At 37.9% G+C, this 23,037-nt stretch overlaps 1 protein-coding gene across 2 annotated transcripts in view; it reads left to right on the top strand.

The window, feature by feature from the left end:
- PDK1 (pyruvate dehydrogenase kinase 1) overlaps positions 1 to 15,754 on the top strand; it is a 34,020-nt gene extending 18,266 nt beyond the window's left edge. Inside the window, exons 9-11 of one of the 2 annotated variants that reach the window (XM_060621670.3) lie at positions 6,175 to 6,285; positions 10,082 to 10,195; positions 13,147 to 15,754. In XM_060621670.3, the coding sequence (XP_060477653.1) occupies positions 6,175 to 6,285; positions 10,082 to 10,195; positions 13,147 to 13,287 (366 nt within the window). In that variant the 3' untranslated portion in view covers positions 13,288 to 15,754. The remainder of the gene's footprint in view (positions 1 to 6,174; positions 6,286 to 10,081; positions 10,196 to 13,146) is intronic. The other variant, XM_060621671.3, reaches the window with a different exon arrangement.
- The last annotated feature ends 7,283 nt before the right edge of the window (positions 15,755 to 23,037 follow it).

Here is a 23,037-nt window from a genome sequence, read left to right as displayed (position 1 = left end):
TTTTTTCTTTCTGTCTCAGACTGGATAATTTCAATTGAGTTATCTTCACTGTCACTGATTCTTTTTTCCACATGTTCAAATCTGCTATTGAGCTCTTGTGAATTTTTCATTTCAGTTATAATATACTTCTCAACTCTTGAATTTCAGTTTGGTTCTCTTATATAATTTATATATATATTTTATTGCTGTTCTCTATTTGGGGAGATATCATCCTCTAACTTCAGTACTTTTAAAATGGTTTCCTTTAGTTCTTTCAAAATATTTAAAATAGCTGACTTAAAGTCATTAGTTTCCTCAGATATAGTGTCTCTTGATTCCGTTTTTTCCCCTGTGCATGGGCCATACATTTTTCTTTGCATCTCTTGTAATTTCTATTGAAAATTAGACATTCAAAATAACATAATGTGACAACTCTGAAGATCACATACTTACCCTCTCCCAAAGATTGGTTGTTTTGTTTGTTTAGTGACTGTTTAAACTATTTCTGTAAAGTCTTTATTCTGTAATGTGTATGGCCACATATACTTGGTTAGCTTAGTGATCAACTTATGATTGGACTGAGAGTTCCTTAAATACCTGCTGTCTTCCAGTCTTTGTAAAGGGGCTCCGTGTATATATTGGGGCACACTTTCAACACTCAACCCAGCAGTTAACAACTTCAAATTAACTTTGAGGTCCTTTACAGAACCTCAAGGTCAGTCAGAAATGAAACCTTTCCTGAACGTGAACATAGCCCTGCACATAAACATGACCTTCTAGATTCCCAGGATATCCCTGAGCTTTTGTAAGCCCCTAAAGACATCTCATTCCCTCGCTTCTCCTATTAAGGTTTTTAGTTAATTTATTGTTTGCCTTAACTGTTGTACACTGCTTTAGGCAAACTTCAGGTTAATCAATTATCTCTAATTGTTTTTGACATATTTCTGAGGATCAGGGGTGGGTGTATACAAGACATTTTGCACTGGGGAGCTCAAAATCAGGCCAAAGAAAGATAGCCTTCCCAGCGGCTGCCAGGATGCCAGTTTCACTCTGATTGCATGTTATTGATGGGAGTGGAGATGGGGGTGGGAATAAGCCAAGTTAAAACACCACAGAGTCCACTGGTTTTGTTTTGCCTAAGTGTTCCCTAAATTGCTGCAAACCTTTGGTTAATTTTGGAGTTCTGAACAAATTTGATTCTGACAGTATTTGCCTTTTTCTTGGTGCTTTCATGGATGAGAGACTCCTTTTTCTACAATTTTTGCTGATGTCCCTCTTGCTATTCTTTTTGAGAAGACTTTTGCTTATTCCATTTCCTGTTCCTTCATACAGGCCCAGTTTTAGATGTCAGGCTTTAGTGTTTTGTTTGTTTTAACTGAAACTTTTAAGATCTTTTCTTCAGCTCTGTTCTGAAATTTCATAATGATGTGACTTGGTGTGGGTTTTTTCTTACTCATTGGTCCAGGCCCTTAGAATTTCCGTTGTGTCCTTGGCACTTTCTTCCCTACTGCTTCACTTTTTGATAGTCTTATTTGGAGGATGCTGGTCTTCATGAATTGATCCCTGATTTTCCTTATCCTTTTCTCCTGCTTTTTATCTCTTTAAACTTTTCATTCTACTCTGTGAGATGTCCTTGACTTTGAATTTCCAACTCTTCTATTGAATTTTCATTTCCATGATCTTATTGTAAATTTCCAGGAACTCTTTGTTTTTTATTATTCCTTTTTTAGAGCATTCTGTTTCAGTTTTATCTTCTATTATCACTCTGAGGGTAGTAATAATAGCTGTATTTTTTTAAAAAATTAGTATGCCGGGCGCCTGGGTGGCTCAGTCGCTTGAGTGTCCAACTTCGGCTCAGGTCATGATCTCGCTATTCATGGGTTTGAGCCCTGCATCAGGCTCTATGCTGACAGCTCAGAGCCTGGAGCCTGATTTGGTGTCTCCCTCTTTCTCTGCTCCTACCCCACTCGTGCTCTGTCTCTGTCTCTCTTTCAAAAATAAATAAATGTTAAAAAAAATTTTTTTAATTAGTATACCTTAACTCTCTACACTTTTCCCTCTGAATTTCTTTTTTCTGTTTAACTCTCTTGGCTGTTCATTTAAAAAGAGTGAGACACAAATAAATATATGGCAGATACCATCTGTGTGCTAAAAATGTAATGGGAATGCATCACTTTTTTTCAGCCCAGATGCTAAAGTATGTCTATTTTTTAGTTGTGTGTCAGCTATTTGCTCATTAAGGTTTACTTGATTCAAAGTAAGTCCCACATGTCTTCTGCTTTGGGGCCTCAGTTGTGCTACAGTAGTGTCTTTCTCATACCTTTTTCTGTTTCTCTTTCATGTGTTTTTACATGTTGGTCTGTAGCTGTTTTCTTTCACTTGTGGTCATCCATCACAGCATAGATCAAGATTCACTGAGGTCTTAGACACTTAGCAGAGATTTGTCCTGTGCTGGTGGACAGGCTCTGTTTGGGGAATCTGTCTCTTTGGTGTAAAGAAAGCTTTATAATGACGTGGCAGTTCCATTCCTAAGTGTATACACCAAAGGACTGAGAACAGATATTCAAGCTAAAACTTATACAAGAAGGTTCATAGCAGCATTATTCATAATAGCCAAAAACTGGAAATGGCCCAGATGTCCATCAACTAAAAAACAGATCAACAAAATGTGATATAGCCACATAATGGAATATTATTGGGCCATAAAAGGAATGAAGTATTGGTATCTGCTACAACGTGGCTGCTACAACACTGGAAAGATGACACTAAGTAAAAGAAACCAATCACAAAAAACACATACAATTCTATATATGTGAAATGTCCAAAGTGGGCAAATGTATAAAGACAAGAAAAGGACTAATGTTTTCTTAGGAGTGTGATCAGTAAAGAGTCCAGGATTTCTTTTTGAAGTAATGAAAATAATCTAAAATTTGTGGTGATGGTTGTACATATCTGTGACTGTATTAAAAACCATTCAGCTTTTACATTTTACATAGGTGAATTTTATGGCATGTGAATTATTTCAATAAACTTGTTTTTTAAAAAAAGAAAGAAAGGCTCATAAGGGTCTTGAACAGACTGTTCTAGAGGTCTCTAAAAACTCTACCCATATTAGGCATAGTCACTTGACTGCACCTGCTCCTGTTATCTCTACTCCTATTAAATGCTTGCTTTAATTTTCTTCAGTAGAGTTTTCATCCCTATCACTAATACTAGATTTTCAGGCTCAAGGTCTGCTTTTAACATATTTATACAGATATGTAGAGAGAAAAATAATGCTGAATGATATGTATTAAAAAGTCAACAGGATGGCTTAAAGTTGAGTTTTTATGTAGTCTTTTTTTTTTTAATGTTTATTTATTTATTTTGAGAGAGAGAGAGAGCAGGGGAGGGGCAGAGAGAGAGAGAGAATCCCAGGCAGGCTCTGCGTTGTCATTGCAGAGGCCAGTGTGTGACTCAGTCTCATGAACTGAGCCAAAATTAAGAGGCGGGTTCCTGAGTGAGCCCCCCAGGTACCCCTATATAGTCTTTATCCCATTCTTTTAGCTTATTCAAATTTTTGACATTTTTCACCTTTTTTCTCCTCTGCTAAGAATCCTGTGAGACAATTGTTTTTTTCCAGCATTCGAATGGAGCTGCTCTTTCAGATTTGATGTATTTACTGTATTCAGTAAATAACATAAATGTTACAGCCACATCTTTTAAATTAAAATGTAAATGTCTTGGTTCATACCCTGTTGGTGATTTTACAAACTTGACATTGATAAACTCTTGAGTAAGAAACCTCAGGAGCTCTGGGTGAGTTTAGGGTTAATAAATCTCTTTCCTTTAGAGCTGTCATCAAGTTAGTAGTGGTTCATTTCCCTTGGACCTGAAATTCACGTGAATTAGCCCAGGGAGGCCAGTGTTATTGGGAACAGGAAGTTAGGGATAGTAACTCTTGGTTAGATGACATTGAGATGTGGTGATTTCACACACTAAAGAGAAAACTTTGAATTGCCAGACTTCTCTTTCTAAGGCTTTTTGTTGACGTTACTCTACACCATGATCTCTTTCATAATCTCTTGATATTTCCTTTATGTAGGTTTGTTCCCGTGATTCTAGATTTTTTTTCTTCAAATTATCTTAATCAGAAAATTTTTAATTTTCACATCTTTCTCAATATATTTGTTGTCAGTCTTCCATTCTTAAATATGTACTGACCAACCGTCTGTCCTTCTCTACTATTAATCCCTCCTTCCCTTTTTCCACAGAACTCAAATACTCTGGTGTAATATCATTTGGTACAATTCTCTTGGAAACTCTTTTGACCACTTTAAAAATCTGCTGGTTCCAGTTTATTATGTTTTTGGCTGCAAAACAAAAAGGGGTTACCTTTCTCAGTTTTTAACTACATTCCTATGGCTTAATTTACCCCCTTCACCTCTAATAAGATGACACTTCTCAAAGTCACCTCTGTCCTTTATGCTCAGCTCTCTGCTTTTCTAATACTGGCCTCTGGCTAGAAATCACTTCTTGTTTCCTACAAGATTGCTATAATCTGTCTGGCCAAAGGTTAAGGAAAACCAGGAAGTACTTATTGAAGTCTACCTTTTAATCGTAATATCTATTCTAATATATTTAGTTAATATTTATGGAACACCCACGCTTCTTATTCATGTTACCAGCAAACGTGCAGCAGAGCATTAAAGAATGAATAATTAACAAATTGATGGATCTCAGAAAATACTCAGCTCTTTATTAATCTTACTAAAATAAATCTCATCACTGGGCTTTGAATTCAAAGCCAAGAACAATTTCAAGCACGTGTACATACAGGTTCTGATTAAAGTCTTTATATATTTTTGCCTTATATTGTAATTTTCTAATTGTAGATATATCAAAGGCAAGCCATCAAATGGTATTTCAAAGCAGATTTTTATTTTAAAAATTAAAATATCTATGTAACTTTTATTATGAAAGTAGTATATATACATACTGTAAAGATATTTAAAGATCATATAAAAACTCAACTATAATCCGTCTAGCCTATTGACTTTTTTTTTTAATAACGTGCTTTTAAACTTATTTGTGACCAAGTCTTTACTTTTATTTTTTTTACTTTTTTTAAGTATCTCTGCACCCAGCATGGGGCTCCAACTCACGACCCTGAGATCAAGAGTCAGGATGCTTTACCAACTAAGCCAGCCAGACATCCCTAGCCTAGTGACTTTTTAACCATTCAGCGCTATCTATCTGTCTATCTATTCATTTGTTCATTCATTCATATACACACATATGTTAAAGCAGATTTGTTTATGACAACTGTATAATGTCATAGATAGTAAAATCAATTTAGATTTTGTGACAAAAGAAAATAACTGTAATAGATGAGAATGTAAACTATAAATAGGAAATAAGACCATATTAACTATGAAGGAAACAGAATGAAATAGTCTGTAAATAAATTACTAAATTCCACCTACCGTATGATTTGAGTTGAGAAATGACATTAGAACAATATAAAGACCAGTGTACTTTAAAAACTCACCAGAAAGCTGTCTGGGGTTCTGTGCAGCTGAACAATGTCTTGTGGACCTCTTTCATGCCAGTATATACAGTTCAACATTATATGTAATGGCTCAATAGTATTCTATTTTAGAATGTGCATTAGTTTACTTAAATAGTCCTCCATTAAGATTGTAATCCACTTAGCGGAGCCTTCGATAGCTCAGTTGGTAGAGCGGAGGACTGTAGATTGTAATCCACTTTTAGCTATTCTACATAGTGCTGTGATGGATATCCTCATACATACTTTGCATACTTCTAGGGAAAGCACTGTTGGGTCAAAGTGTACATGCATTTGAATCTGATTGTCAAACCACCCACCAGAAAGGATTAACAAATTTATTGTTACATCCAAGATAGACTTAGTTTATGCCCCATTCTGTTCCCACCGTACTATTTGTGTGTGACTTGAGTAAATATACAGAGCCACAGCATTGACTCTGTATTGTGATGCAGTTTGTTATGTGTTAGAATTGTCCATACTGGAGGAGTTGTATGAAGTCTACCAGTGAGGAAACTGCTTACACTCGTAACTTGGATTGCATGGTACTCGTTTTTGAAAAGCAGTATTCTCCAGCCAGCAGTTGTGTGTTGGTGTTTTGCTGTTTATGGGACTTGGTCATAGGGCATGATCATTTCTCACCGTAGATGAGTGACCGAGGAGGTGGTGTTCCTTTGAGGAAAATTGACAGACTCTTCAACTACATGTACTCAACTGCACCCCGGCCTCGTGTTGAGACATCTCGAGCAGTGCCCCTGGTATGTGATCAAGAAATAGTGAAGTACAAAAAAGAAAAAGAAAAGAAAAGAAAGAATGAAGTGTGTTTTTGTGAATTGCCAAAAAAATAAATCAAATAAGTACCAAATAAATTACCAAATAAATCAGGTAAGCACTTGTGTAGGGTACCCCTAAGGAAGAAAGGAAGCTAATAGAAAAACACTTTCCTCTAAATTTAAACAGCCTTTGGCTGGTTTCTTCTTTTGATTGAAAAGAGCACGAGACATGGGGCGCCTGGGTGGTTTGGTCAGTTGAGCGTCTGACTTCGGCTCAGGTCATGATCTCACAGTTCGTGAGTTCGAGCCCAACGTCAGGCTTGTGCTGACAGCTCAGAGCCTGGAGACTGCTTCGGATTCTGTGTCTCCCTCTCTCTGTCTGCCCCTCCCCTGCTCACTCTGTGTCTCTTTCTCTCAAAAGTAAATTTTAAAACATTAAAAAATTTTTTTAATTTTTTATTTATTAAAAAAATTTTTTTTAATGTTTATTTATTATTGAGAGACAGAGAGAGACAGAGCATGAACATGGGAGGGGCAGAGAGAGGAGGAGACAGAATCCAAAGCAGGCTTCAGGCTCTGAGCTGTCAGCACAAGCCCAACATGGGGCTCGAACTCACAAACCGCAAGATCATGACCTGAGCTGATTGGACGCTCAGCCAACTGAGCCACCCAGGTGCCCCAAAAAAAATGTTTTTAAAAGAAAAGAGCACAAGACAAAGTATTGTTTTACAGTTCTCGTTGCCTCACTTGATAGTGATGTGTCAGTAGTGTTCATGTGGTTAACCATGTTTTGATACACCATCTCTAACGTGAAGACTAAATTACCGGTTTTACTAGCATTTGGCCAACACTGATTTAATCTTCAGTGTTGGTTTCTTTTTCCTCAAGTACTGATAATTAGAAAGAACTCATATTCTAGACTCAGAAAAAAGACTAGAGTGCTGATCATCTAATCACCAGCCTGGAAAAGGCTCAAATTATTTTTGTTGTGATGGTGGTTTTTATTGATCTCAGCTACCTATTTTCAGATATAATGTGATCAGCTTTTGAACTGGTTCCATCCTTGTCCTCTAACCCCTAGAAAAGCACTTTGCCAAATCTCTGACCTGTAACTCTGGAAGAGCTGTTCTTCTGGGCTTTAAAACTTCTCTGACATATGCATTGGGGTTATGCAGTAACATGATGACATACAGTACCAGATGGGTCTATTTTAGGTTCTTTCTAAGAAGTTCCTAGAAGGACTTTATTCTAACAGTTTTACTTGTTACACAGCACAGATTCTGTCATTACAACTGTAATATAGTTCATGTTCTTACCATACTTTTAAAATGATTACTCCAGGGATGTGCTTCTCAAATTGAGATACATGTGCATCCATGTGCCAACAGGCAGACATGGTCAAATAATAAACAGGAGCATCTTCTTAGATTCTTAGCTATACCGCTTCGTAATAACTATTGTAGAATTTTTATGAAGAGGTGGCATAGAATACCAGTCCAGACTCTGGATCAAAACTGTCTGATTCCCTTCCCCACTCCACTCTATCCTGGCTGTATAGCTTTGAGAAAATTATTGAACTTTTAATGCTGTAGTTTTCCTAACTTTAAAAATCAAGTTATTGTGAGGATTGAGTTAATATACGTAGAATTACTTTTTATGGTGCCTGGCACGTAGTAAATGCCGTATAAGTGTTTGTTATTTAGGATGCAACACTTATGTGAATTTTTAAGAAAACAAGAGGTATGGCATGGCACAGGCTTCTCTGTACATCGACACAGACTTACCAAGGCTAAGACCACCATTAGGCTCTTACAGAGCTTCCCTCCTCGTGTCACAGCCACTTTGTAAGTAGACCCAGTAAGCCAGCACTGGGACAGCTGGAGAAGTGCTGCTTGACATCCACGGGTGTGACCATCTCGTCTGCCTGGTTACTGAGTGCTTCCTCCATGTGGACACCTCCTGGTGGGCATCTGCATGGACAGAATATCTTCACAGTGGAAGCCTGTTCAGAGACAACCATCCACATTTCTCTCTTCTAGACCTTCTTCTCATTAGTTACCCAGTTTTGTTCTAAGTCCCTGACCGGCCAGCCAGCTTCCTTGCCACTGCCTGTGAGTCCCTGTAGTTGCAGAACTCCCAGCTCTGCCCGCTGGTAGGATTCACTTCACGCCCACCTTTCAGGCCTGCCTCTGAGAAGGGTCGTAGCGAAAGGGCAGTCCACTTTGGCTGGTGCTGGCAAACATGTAGGTCGTGGGTGCACCAGGCCCATGGTGTTCTCTTTCCCTGTTAACTGTTTATAGGGGAAGCCCTGTGAATCCCTGTGTGTGGTTGAGGTAGAGGCAGGTGATCAAGTAGATCAGGTACCACGGGATCCTGAGCCACATGGCTTGTGCAGTTTCCTAGAGGCTATTTCTGGGACCATTTAATGCATCAGTCAGGGTCCCAACCAAGGAACGAAATATCTCATTCAAATTATAATGCAAGGAGGGCATATTGACAAACAAATTACAGAGCTACGGGCATGGGTAGTATAGGGATCCAGGGCTGGCAGCATAGAGCTGTTCCCACCCTGAATCAAAGGGAGAAGGAGAAGTTGGCAGAACCCAGAAGAAGAGATAGTAACAGAGCAGCTGCTTACACTCAGTGGTCCAGCCCCAAGGGAAGCAACTCAACAGGAAGGAAGCAGAGGAATAAATATCCTGACTTGACTCCCCCTGAACTCCTACAGACTTCCCCACTGGCTGGACCCACTGGAAGCAGAGGGCAGGGGGATCCACTGATATAATCCTCCCAGGGCAAGAAGTAATGTGGAGAATGGGTTGTTGATTTGGAGGGATAAACAGAAACTCTGGTTGGAAAAGTCAAGTAATAAATGGTAGAGGTAGGTAAAGCCAGAGCCTGCATTTGTTAATAGCATTCTGATTCCCGAATCCACATAAACTCTTAACTGAAGTGTTAACATGGAATATCATCGAACATCTGACTTGGTGATAAAAACTGTTTTTACATTTGTCCAAATGTTTTGCTTTGCATTAAAGAATCTGTAGGATTTATTCAGGTAAAGAAGGCCATTCCAGATACTGGGAACAGGATGAACAAAGACACAGAAGTGAAAACTAACATTTGTTTGAGGAACTTAAGAGCAGGAGATTTGGTTCAGCTGGACTGGAAGGTGGGAGGCAGAGACCTGGTCTGATCAGGTCTTGAAAGCTCTTTTTAGAAGCTTGAATTTTATCTCAAGGCAGTGGGTTGGGGATGGCGGGTGGGTAGGGCGTGGTGTTAGCGGTGATGTGCTTTGTAGGTTTTTAAGCAGGGAAGTGACTTGTCAGTGAGTAGGAAAGTGGACCTATTATTGATCTATCCAGGTTCAGAACACAGGCTGGAAATTCATGGTATGAAGTCAAAAGATGTATGTATCTCTGAGGCTGCAACAAAGCTTTTTCTACTCTTGCTCCTAAGAGAAAGAACATGTTTTATGTGATATTGCCGAAAGCAATACTGGGATACTGTAGAGCATGGCAGCGAAGAAAAGCAATGTGCTGTTCTAGATCTACAGGAGTCATTCTACAGAAAAAAGAATGAGTTTTAAATGACCAGCGGGGAGTCATCTAATGTAGTACCCAACTAGGCTTCCGTCTGATCAGTATTAGTAGTTAGGTATTAATGATCTCTTACATGCAGGCTCTGATAGCCATGGGATACTCAGAAGCATTTATTTTAACTAGAAAAGTATTTTACTGTGTGGCTTTCTGAATAGAATTTCATTTTTCTCATCAAACAGGCTGGTTTTGGTTATGGATTGCCCATATCACGTCTTTATGCCCAGTACTTCCAAGGAGACCTAAAGCTATATTCTCTAGAGGGTTATGGGACAGATGCAGTTATCTACATTAAGGTAATAACATAGTCTTTTCGATTTAATAATACTTCTTTTGGTTATGAGAAAAGATGCCAATATGTAGCTTTAATGAAATTTTCTTTTACCTCATTGCTATTAAAATATAAGAATGTGGTTTTTATGTAGGATCTCATCTATATTCACAAATGATCTCTTTGACTATGGGAAAAGACACACTCTAATCTGAAATGATCAGGACTATGGTTGTTAGAAAAAAAGTCAGGTTGAAGTGGGGAATCATATACCACCTCATGCTAGTCAGAGTGGCTAAAATGAACAAATCAGGAGACTATAGATGCTGGAGAGGATATGGAGAAACGAGAACCCTCTTGCACTGTTGGTGGGAATGCAAACTGATGCAGCCATTCTGGAAAACAGTGTGGAGGTTCCTCAAAAAATTAAAAATAGATCTACCCTATGACCCAGCAACAGCACTGCTAGGAATTTACCCAAGGGATACAGGAGTGCTGATGCATAGAGGCACTTGTACCCCAATGTTTATAGCAGCACTCTCAACAATAACCAAATTATGGAAACAGCCTAAATGTCCATCAACTGATGAATGGATAAAGAAATTGTGGTTTATATACACAATGGAGTACTACATGGCAATGAGAAAGAACGAAATATGGCCCTTTGTAGCAACATGGATGGAACTGGAGAGTGTTATGCTAAGTGAAATAAGTCATACAGAGAAAGACAGATACCATATGTTTTCAGTCTTATGTGGATCCTGAGAAACTTAACAGAAGGCCATGGGGGAGGGGAAGGGGAAAAAAAAAAGTTAGAGAGGGAGAGAGCCAAACCATAAGAGACTCTTAAAAACTGAGAATAAACTGAGGGTTGATGGGGGGTGGGAGGGAGGGGAAAGTGGGTAATGGGCATTGAGGAGGGCACCTGTTGGGATGAGCGCTGGGTGTTGTATGGAAATCAATTTGACAATAAATTTCATATTAAAAAAATGAAGTGGGGAATCATAAAAAGTTATATATCATAGAAGTTTAATTTTAATATAAAACACATGAATGGACATTGATCCACCAATCTTTTTTTGATGTACTGCCATGGTCTTTTCTTTGAATAGGAGTCTGCAGATTCAAGTTTCAGTAGTCTTTCTTGCAGAAGCTATACTTATAATGCATTGTTTTGATTTCTTTAAACAAAGAAACAAGTGCATAATCCTTTCTTATTTATATGTAGTCCCTTACAGATGTCTTCTGACTCGGATTTGATGGCAATTTTTTTTTTTCAACGTTTTTTTTTTTTAATTTTTTTTTTTTGGGACAGAGAGAGACAGAGCATGAACGGGGGAGGTGCAGAGAGAGAGGGAGACACAGAATCAGAAACAGGCTCCAGGCTCCAAGCCATCAGCCCAGAGCCTGACGCGGGGCTCGAACTCACGGACCGCGAGATCGTGACCTGGCTGAAGTCGGACGCTTAACCGACTGCGCCACCCAGGCGTCCCTTGATGGCAATTTTTATGTGACTTTCCTTCATAAGTCTTTCCAAAGCATTCATCTTAGTTTTCAAAGAACCTGCCCCCACCCTTGTTTTTCATTTTGTTTAAGCAGTACTTGTTTAGTACTTGATTACATTATGTAATTACAATGATAGAAGTGCCTAACAGATTTGGGAACAAGACAGGTGATTCTTGGTAAGCATATAGCTCACCTTGTGGGAGCACAAGCAGTTAGCCTACTGGCCTGTGTTCCATGTGTTTATGCAAAGATCAGCATATTTTACAGGGTTAGAGTACTGAGCCCCATCAGCCCACTGGTACCTCATAGAGTGACTCAAGTTTCTTGGTCTGGCCACTAGATGGCACCTATTTTATAGGAAATGCTGAAGACTGTATATTGGAAAAACTAAATTTATCTGAAAAGGTTAAATTCTTCCAAGATAATAATTTTTTTTTTAACCAGCTCAATTGTGAGTAACTTTAAAAGGGTGACATGAAGGTAACATTTTTATTAGCAAATGTAACATTTTTGATCTAGCCTACACAAGAATAAGGGGTTCTGGCAGTTCTGGCATATTTAAAGAGAATATATAGGTGAAAGGTTTTTAATTCCACTTTGGAAAAAAATAGAAGACAGGAATCTTATAAAATCATTAAAATCAGTGTCAAAGACCTTCCTTACCATTATCGGAAAGAGATTTCCTGTTTAATATTTGCTGCATCTTAATACCTGTGGCTTAACGTTGAATTCCTGCTAAAATATCTTAACTTGAAGAAGATCAGGAAAAACATAGTCTATCTCAGATTCCACTGATTTACAGGAAACTGAAATAGAACAGTGAATTAATGGTGATGGTATGTTGGAAACATGGAATTATGCACAATGCAGAAATCCCATATGCCATAACAAATTGGTGGCTTTAATGGTAGGAGAAGAAACACAGGATCAAACCCAAGGCCAAGAATTTTTCAAGCAAAAGCCAAGATGCCTTAGACATAGTTTTGTATTTATCGAGAATCTTTTTAGGATGGCTGCTGAAAAAAATAGTATTTCTTCTAACAAATAATTGAAATAGAGTTCATTAAATGATTGTATAATTATATGTTAAGGTACATATGTCAATTTTTATGCTTTTACACTTAACTGATTTTTTCAGTTAACCAAGGTCTCGGTCGTGTTTTTATAAGAGGCATCTCCTTTCCCTGTGTAAAATTTCAATCCAGCAGCTTCCAGGCTGGCTGGACAATTACTGCAAACAAAACAGTAAAGCAATATGCACACCCAGCAGCGCAATAGACTTAGTAAATAACGCGTTTCAAATATGTACACTGTTTCATAATGTACGTACATGCTGTTAATGATTAGTAAAATACGAATCCAATAAAGTACTGTTTAATTCGTAATGACCTTTTTGCCATTGTATATTTTCTCAAATAGTGGATTCTAAAAAAAAAGCGCCAGACTTTTAAGTCTTGCTCTTTCTTTCAGGCTCTGTCAACAGACTCGATAGAAAGACTCCCGGTGTATAACAAAGCTGCCTGGAAGCACTACAACACCAACCACGAGGCTGATGACTGGTGCGTCCCTAGCAGAGAACCAAAAGACATGACAACATTTCGCAGTGCCTAGATCCGTTCGGGACACCTGGAAAATCCAAATGTGGCTTCTGTATTAAATTTGGAAGGGATGATGTTCAGAACCACATTATACCAAATACGTCATGTGTTATTTTCAGAATTAACTATTTGGGTAGAATAGATGGAAAGTGAATTCCATTTATGTCCGTCAAGGCTACTAAAGGATGAAATCGTACCTATTTTACACTTATATTTTCACAGTTAATTGAGCATATTTTTAAACACCTGTAGTTTTGGTCAACTTTTCTCTTTATGGTAGACTTCAGAAGCATGGAAGTCTTTGGGTTTCTATGGAAAGCTGTGTGTGTGTGTGTGTGTGTGTGTGTGTGTGTGTGTTTCAAAGAACTTTTCGTTCATGTCTGCTAGAAACATTTTCTTCATAATACTGATTAGCTAGTTAGCCATCCTTCTGTTTTTTGGAGTTGTGCCATCCTTCATTAGTGTGTAATGACAGCTGTAATAAGACAGTCTTCAGATGTACTGACTCTAAGTGAAGCAGAAAACAGTTGCTGTGTTAGTGAAGCAGCAGCCACCTTTCAGCCTCTACCTGCACTGTCTTCACTCTGAAGGTGATTTATCATTTTTTAGTTTCATTGCAAGGGATTGTAATAAGTTCCCTGTGAAGCTAAGCCAAGATTGTAGGCAGTCTCCCCTGAATGTGCTTCTTGTGATTAATGCAGGGGGAAATTTTTATACTAAAAACAAACTAGCAGCTGCTAAAATTCTAGAAAAGAAATTGAGGGCAAAGCAGTGAGTCCCCAAAATTGAACTATAGATTATCGAGATTATCTGCGGGAACTTTTGAGACAGAGAGCTTTTCTGGGTTCTACTCCAGACATACAGAATCAGACTGTCTGTGGCTGGAGCCCAGGAATCTCAATCTTTAAAACGCTTCCCAGATGAGTCTGATGCCTCGCCCAGTTAGGAAACCACTCTTTTAAAGTGAGTGACCATACCACATTTCCTAAAGTAACAGAGATCTTTAGGTTTTGATTCTCACTTACTGAAAGGTCAGACTTCTCGACTCCAGGAAAGACCAGCACTCTCAGGCCTGGTGCAATTAAAAGCATAATTAAAAGCTGGAGACAAATTGTGTGAGAACAGTCAAGTAACCAAAGGATCAGAACCATAAATGGACAAGTATTGACAAAGAACATATATTTTATAAGAAATGTTTAGATTCTGTTGTCAGGAAAACTTCAGCTAGGGCTTAGTAACAATTCTTTGCATTCATATGGTAATTTGCAGTTTACCAGTACTTTGGTATATTATGATAACTCTGTTGGGCCTTAAAACAGTTACAGAGCTGGTGGTATCATCCTTGATTGGAGACTCAGGGTGGTCCAAAGTTGCACAGAATGGGAGGCAGGGCCTGAGCTCTACCCGCTGATCACTGTCAGCCGCCAAGTCTGGGAGACCATGAAGTTAGAGGACCTTGTGAGTCATACCTCATCATTTAAGGTGACAGGGAAATATAGTGAAAATAAATTTAAGGTAAGATCTTAAATGTTTAAAGAACAGCTTTACTACTTAAACGTGGGGAACTTACATTGGGTCGAAACACCTCACTTTCAAAAGGATTAAATTAGTTTAACAATTCTAACACATTTGTAAACTGGAAGGGATGTAATAGGGCAGTTAGTCCGGGATCCTCACTTGAGAGGTGATAGTCCTGAGACTTGGGGTGTGTGGTTTGCCCAGGGGTTCTTAGCTAATTCGACCAAATGTTGGAAAAAGAGATCTTTTACCTAATCTATTGTTCCTTAATTATGGATTTTGTGAAAAGTAATAGGATATGCTAGTGGATGATTTATATTAGTTAACAGTGTTATAACTTTTTAGCTTTAAATTACACCTTTTTTGTAATGATGAAATATTTTAGAATTCTTTGAATCAAAATACTCTTTCCTAAATAAGACATTTGTATAACTGACATAAACTTGATGTTTTACTTACAAAACACTTTCTCTCCCCCCACCCAAAATTAAAGGAAAAGTGAAATGTTTTCCTTTAGCTTCTTTTTAAGGTATAACAACTTTTTTACCTTGTTATGTGGTAATGGACAAAAGATTACATACAAAAATATTTGGGGGGTAGCATTCGCCTCGATGGTTTCAAATCATTGTGCTCCTTGAAAAGTTTTTAGATTCTTAGGCTGTTTCGTCCACCAGCATTTAATGCGATGCCATGTAGCTATAAAAATATACTGAAGGATAAGCAGTGGATACTAAGTGATTTTTATAATCTGGGCATTTAATGAATGTGCCAGCATTTTTTAGGAAGAATCGCAAAAATATCCTCCCTATACTTAAATTACTGGCTGGCTTTAGATGTCTTCATACTTAATAGTGATCACTTCCTTGCACTGAAGTTTTTACATGAAGATGTTTAAGTGGAAGTCTACCATATTATTTTATAAAATGTTTTGTGTGTGACAATAAACTGAAAACATGAATTAACTCTTATTTTGAAAATTAATTGGGTCAATTTAGGTTTTCAAAATATACCTTTTAAATTAGAATCTCTTCCATCATCAGGTGTTGATGTTCTATAAGCGTTCAAAATGTGGCTAGGTGGCTTACACCCAAGTCTCACTATCTTCAGTAGAGGAGATTTTTGGAACTTGATCTCCAATGTGTATATTCTAATGGAGAAAGCAAAAGGTGGAATTTGTATGGTTTGAGTTATCCTAGATTTTCACTGTCCAAACATCCACAGAAGACTGACTACATTAGTGAAGATCTTCTGTTGTGTGATTTTTGAAAGGTTATATTAATGTGCCCTTTGAATAAGTTTTCACAATGTAAGTAACTGTAGGAAAGGTCTTAATTTAACCAGTATTACCCTCTGTACCAGTTGAAAATTCAGAACTAAATCTAGTCAAAGACAGATTCCTATCTTATTCCTGAATAATGGGATATGACCACAACTTCCCTTTGTTGTTAAATCCAGCAAATTCTTTTCTTTTTTAATTTGTTTAATGCTTATTTATTTTTGAGACACAGAGCGTGAGCAGGGGAGGGGCAGAGAGAGAGGGAGACACAGAATCCGAAACAGGCTGCAGGCTCTGAGCTGTCAGCACAGAGCCAGACGCAGGGTCGAACTCACGAACCGCGAGATCATGATCTGAGCTGAAGTCGTACACTCGACTGACTGAGCCACCCAGGTGCCCTAATCCAGCAAGTTCTATAACAAACTCTGCAGGTAAATAACAGGAAACAAACTACTAATTACTGTCCCTTTGTGGCCTGTGAATGGCTAATCAGAGAGGAGGCCAAAAATCAGCCAACCAGTTTCAGTTATGTCTTCAACTGCTGTGTCATAAATGCGAACTTTTAACAGATGGGTAATCAGGGTTGAGTTAGCTCGTTTGCAATCTTGGCTTTTCCTGAGGGAACTTTTCATCATGTGTGATTAACTTCTGGCCCCAGTGGTTAATTTTCTTACAGGCAAGCTCAGTGCTTAAAACAAATTCTATAATGAGGTGTGAAGGATTTTATCTATGTTAAAAAAAACACACCACTGGTTTGCCTAGTTCTGGCATTTTGAAATTACTGCCCTTTTGTTCTGTTTACATTTTTGGAAAGAATTAGACATACTGCACACTTTTTTCTGGAGCCTTCACAGTTCTTTAGCAATTGCTAGCCATAGGATTTTAACAGGAAAAGACAAGATTGTCAGTTTTGTTTTGTTTTGTTTTTAATTTATAACATGAAATTAACTTGTTTACATACATAAGAACAGTGCTTGTCACTTAGTAAACACAGTATAGGTGTATATTATTATCATTAATCTTAATACTCCTTCCTCCCTGGGGCCAATATTTTACATAGTTATACACAGTCCAACTGTAATTTTTAAAAGTTTTTCAGCAGTGAGTTTGCATTTTAGTGAAGCTTGGAATGCGTTTCTAGGTTTCTTTATTCTGGTACAAGATTGCCAGTTTTTCCTGCAAAACGTTAGGCCTTTTTTCTCATCTTGCAAAAGCTGTTATGTTTACTGGGGAATGGTGACAGCTGTCTTTTAATCCATTAGAGATTTTTGAGCAAAAGTATACAATTTTCATTCCAGGAAGATAAACCCAAGAAACTTCCATTTGACTGTTACATTCACTTAGGAAGTCACTTTTTGAAAGTCAAGAAGTGCACTTCCTGCAGTTGTTACATAGGATACTGTCGGAAATTTTGTAGTTTCAAATGGAAATGTGGACGTCTGTTTATGATAAATTTAAAAAGGTGAAAATTTCCTCGAAGAAACCATTTATGAGGCCAGGACATTTTAAAGTTGAACTCAAATATAAAGGGCCATAGTATTCTTGCCATAGGTTTATACTTTCATGTTCTCCATTATGGGATTCAAAATAGTTACGGAATTACAGTACTATACAAAAATATCTAATTATTTGTCCAAAAACTTTTAAAAAGCCCATCTGGTTACATAACTGAAATAGAATTGGAGAGAGAAACGGAATGTCATTTATTTTACTATATTACAGTATAAAAATCATCTGATTTGATATGAACTATTTCTTTTCCTTATTTACTCCCAGTATTTCCAATGCTGCCCAGTACATACTAGGTACTTATAACTGTGTATTCTGTAAATGCATAATGAATAACAAATTTAACAGGTGCCCTTTCTCAAAATGATGCCTCACACAGAAATGAGTCTGTACAATAAAACTATAGGTAGTAATCGACACAAGAAATTTGGCAAAAGGAGAAAATACAGAAGAAAAGGAGAAAGTAAAGGAGTAGCAAAACTGCACTACTAAAGTTATGGGTTTAATAGCTTTAGTATAAAGCTAAATATAAAGAAATAAATACACAAACATTGTTCTGGTAGGTGAAGCCTTCCTATTTGTAACAGCAAATAGCTGAAGGCTGTACCTCAAGGGAGCCTCTGTAGGCTGATCAAAAGAGATACGTCCAGAGAAACCACTAGCAAGGACTAAAGAGGGGGAAAAAAGGCCCAAATGAATAGTATTTAGATAAAAACAAGAAGACCTAACTACATATAGAGATGAAAAATGATTGTTAAGAATACCATTAACTTTATGACAAAAATTTTGAGTCTAGAAGAAAAATGATCCATCTAAGAGATTTTGGCAATTTAAATCAACCAGTAACTACTAAGGAAATGGAATTAGTAATCCTAACTTCACCTCACCAAAAGACAAGGTTTACAAGGTGAGTTTTATCAAAATATCAAGAACCTGATAATTCCTATCTTAAAGAAACTTTCAGAGAATAGAAAAGAAAGCAAGCCACCTAATCCATTTCATAGAGTTTATAAAATCTCAAAGCTGAACCTGGCCATGCATAGCATGAAAAATTAATGTATACGCTAATCTTACTCATGAACATAGAGGAAAATTTTTTCAGTAAAATATGGGCAAAGTGATACAATAGTGTATACAAAATTATATACCATGAACCAAGTGGGGCACCTCCTAGGAATCCAAAGATGTTTCAACATCTGAAAAACCTGTGTCATTTATACTACAAATTAAAGGATAAAAACCATATGATTACCTCACTGGAGACAGAAAGTTCAATATTATTTTGTTATTTTGAAGTAGAGGTTAGTCGTAGTTAAGATTGCTTCCCTCACCATATAGGTCACTGTTGGATGTTACAATAAACCTTGAATGGTGGTAGCCAGGTGTAAGGCATATCCTGGAATTGTCTGCTGAGTTGAGACCGTGCTAGCCCTGCCATGGAAAATGCAATTGGTACTGTGTCCAGAGGTTCACTATTTGCTCGGTAAAAGCTCTGGCATGGGGATTCCTCCCAACTCTGATCCAATACTTTGAAACATGGAGGAAAAGAAACATCCAACGTCTCTGTGTTTGGACAAACATAAAGTCTATAAAAGGGCCTGGTGTTTTTGACAAGCGTATTTGTTTGCTAAAGCCTAGCCTTTCTCACTCTGGAGTAGCAAATTCACTTCGTTTTGGAGAAAAATCTCCCTTTCATCTCAAAATCAACCTTCAATTACCAACAAAAGCAAGTAATAGGAACAATCACCAATTGGGAATCATCAGGCAATTCTGTGGCAATTTTATTCTGTGGTGCGCAGCTGACCTTGATTTTTGCTGTTGGGTCAGAATGTTTTCACCAAGACTGAGTTAACAAATGGAAAGTATAGATACGTCCTAGGAAGCAATGCTTCTCAAACATTAATGTGCACAAGAGTCACCTGGGATTTTGATAAAACACAGACTGTGATTCAGCAACTTTGAAGTGGGGTTTGAGATTCTTCATTTCTAACAAGTCTCCAGGTGATATTGATGCTGCTGGTCCATGGACCACACTTCAAACAGCAGAGGTTTAGAGACTGTGGGATAAACTGTCATCAGTATCCAAAAAGACTAACTGAAGAGACTAAATGAGTTGCAGTATGAGTGGGGAGCCAGATAGATCTGGTAATCTGATTCTAAGAATATTAAGACAGGCTAGGAGGGATCCATTCCTAATATCCAGAGTACTTGGTGGGTGTACCCATGACCTTGAGATCAAATCTCATTAGTTAACTCCGGTGAAATTTGAGTTTTAAGGATCTTACCCAGCAGAACATATAACTAGTAGAAGTCCTGGTTAACGCAAGGAGGTGATGCCATTTGTAATGTTCATCTTTGTATTCATGCTGCTAGAATACAGACGGTAACTTGTGTGTTGACAGAAACATCTGCAACATGAAGATGATGTTCTGTGACGTTTCCCATATTGCTGGCATGACCTGGGGCATATCTACCTTGCTTTCAGAGAGGGCATCATGGTTGCAAGGTCAATATCCTGAATCAGAAATGACATCAGTCCTGGTGTTGGCATATGTTGCAGTAAATTTGAGTTTCCGGGTTTTAGTGCTCATTGATGGCAGAGATTTTTTTTCTCCCCCCTCCCTTTTTTTTTTTTTTTTTAACTCTTTCTTATAGAGGTGAAATTCACACAACCTAAAACTAACACCTTCAGTGCAGGTCATTGGCACTCAATGCATTCACAAGGCTGTGCAACCACTACCTCTATCTAACTCTAAAACATTCTCATCACCCCAAAAGGAAACCCTGCATCCATTAAGCAGTGGTAGTTTCTTTCTCATGTTAGTTTTATAGCATGGCTTGGAATATTATTCTTGGGAACTTATCTTGGAGTTCTTTTCTACAGTAGTATAATTATGCAAGAGTGAATATATACAAGGGTAAACCTATAGAAACAACTTGTGCCTAAATTAGCTCCTGGACATACTGTCTTCAAAGGAATGTTTCAAAACAGCCAAAGCATCAACATGCTTACATTTGAGTCTATTTTAAATTAAAAAGCCAAAATAGTAAGTGCACTGGCTTTTTATGAGTTTGGAGATAGAATCAAACAATTGTGAAAATATAATTGGGTAAGTTGTGTCTAGAATTCTTTCCAAGCCACTGCAGGTCGTACTTCTCTCTAAGATGCAGACTGAACCGGTCAAGGATTATGACTTCAGCATGCCTCCAGTTGTCTTGCCACCCCTCTGCCTGCCTCACATCAAAACGAGATGTGCTGTTGCCCCAGGCCGAGTGAGCTCTCTCTGCCTGGAGGGTGCCATCACTGCAGCTGCAGGCTGTCACACAGTGCCAAGCTCCCTGTTCTTTCTGACTATAGGCGTGAAGTGAGATGGGAAGGGCTGGCATGTGATAGGAAACCTAAAATTATGGTACTAGGAATGAGGTTGGCCAAACTCCAAGTAGAGGCCGATCCTACGTCTGACGATAGCAGGGCCAGTGCTAGGGGAGCAGTTTCGGTGGTAGCCAACCTCAAAGACCAGCAGGCGGCAGGGGAAGGAAGCAGCGGGTACAGGAGGAGCAGTGAGTGAGTGAACTCCCAAGCGGGGAATAATAACTGGTAACTGACTTTTGCAGATTCCAGATTCCCTCATATCCAGTGTATACTTCTCCAACATGTTTCTTGGGCAATTATCTAGAAAAGAGTATTTCTGCCAAGAGCTATGTTCAGTGTTCAACTGTAATTATTTAAGCAGTATCATATGGTTTGCAGTGTTTGTAGTATAAAGCAAAAGTCTGAATTAAGGGTCATTAATAGTAGCCTTCTCAATACTTGACTCAACTGAGGGTGAGGCTCCAGATGCAAAATGGTAAAAAAAAAAAAAAAAAAAAGGTAAATTTAAAAGTCCCATCATGCTAGATTGTACAAGTCTTTATGATTTGTTGTGCTTTTGGTCTGTCCATGTGAAACCCAGTACATAGATTTACCAATGGCTGTTTTAGCACCCCCCAAACTTATTTTTTATTCTAATGAGTTTTATCTCTTCACTTACTCCATTTTCTTTTGTTTGATTGAAATCTCTACTGTTCTCCTCTATTATATATTATTCATTGTTGTTTGAGGCACCTAGACCCTTTTAAAAAAATTAAAGTCTATTTAACTGATGATCGTTTATCTATTGAAATATAACTTTGAGTGCCTACTGTATACCAGGTGTTAAGAAAGGCCCTGGGACTAAAAAGACAAAAGGGTGGATTTCCAGGCCATGGAATTAAATTTCTCTTTCTCCAAATCATTTAACAGCCACTCAGTTGATTGGTTCCATTTTCGGTGAGAAAATTTGGAGGCTCATAGATACTTGGATATTTTCATAAATAATATTCAATTGCATAATAATTTCTATAATGAAAAATCACATAAGTCCCAAACCATGGAAGGTTATTATGTCTTACTACAGTAGGCAAAACGAAAAATATTCTTGCCTTGGAATCTGTTTTCTACAGGATTGAGTTACTAACGGGTGTTTTTGAGATATAGTAAATGCACTTTTAATTTCCAATCAGCAGATAGCAGCACTTGATTTCAATTCAAGAGAAAGTTACAGTGGTGTTCTGTGTAATGTAAAGTACACTCAGAGCTTCCAGAAGATGATTCTTAAGATGAAAACTGAACACATTCAAATTGAAGATTCTCTCTCTATTTTGTCTTAGAAGGGGGAACACTTGGTAATTTGGTCAAGTACCTTTAATTTAACAAGGTAAAAGACACCTTTTACTACTCTTCAGTGTAAACAACTGCCCTTTTTCCTGTTAAGTAGCATATAAAGCACAATATGAATTTTTTTTTACTATAATGGGAAGAAAATTTTATATTTTTCCCTGATTAACTTTTCTCAAGAGCATTCTAAGTGACATGAATTTGATTTACTACAATTTGCAATATCACTGCTGCAGGCACTAAATTATCCACTGCATTCTTTAAAGACCACACAAAGGAGTTGCTTCCAAACAACCCAAAGAAGTAAAAGGACACATTCCTGTGTACTAGGTTTATAAAATGAGCATATGCATTTTCTTAAATGCTCACTGTCATTGGAAGGCATGACTATCCTGCTGTTCATGTTTGTGGTATTGTCCCCAAAGGAAACTGAATTATCCATCCAACAAATGTGGTAGGCCCTGTGCTACATTCATAGCTTCCTGATGTTCAGTACGAGTTGCCATAGTCATTCACTTTCAGTTTCCAGCTGAATGATCTCTTGTCTAACTATACCTTTATTGTGATTTCTGTAAACCTTATTTCAGGCATAGATCCATTAAATAGTGGCTTTTCTTGATTGGTCTTCCCTGAAATGGGTCTACTATGTCACTGATTAGTTGCCCCTCTTGTTCTATAGTTACCACTCGACAGACAAATAGGTGTCCAGTGTGTTTAGGCATCTTGCCCCTCTGAGGCTCCCCTCAGAACCCTGAGCACCAGCT

Source organism: Panthera onca, chromosome C1 (assembly GCF_046562875.1).
Source record: "Panthera onca isolate mPanOnc1 chromosome C1, mPanOnc1 haplotype 2, whole genome shotgun sequence".
Taxonomy (NCBI): domain Eukaryota; kingdom Metazoa; phylum Chordata; class Mammalia; order Carnivora; family Felidae; genus Panthera; species Panthera onca.
This window is presented reverse-complemented; position numbering and strand designations above follow the sequence as displayed.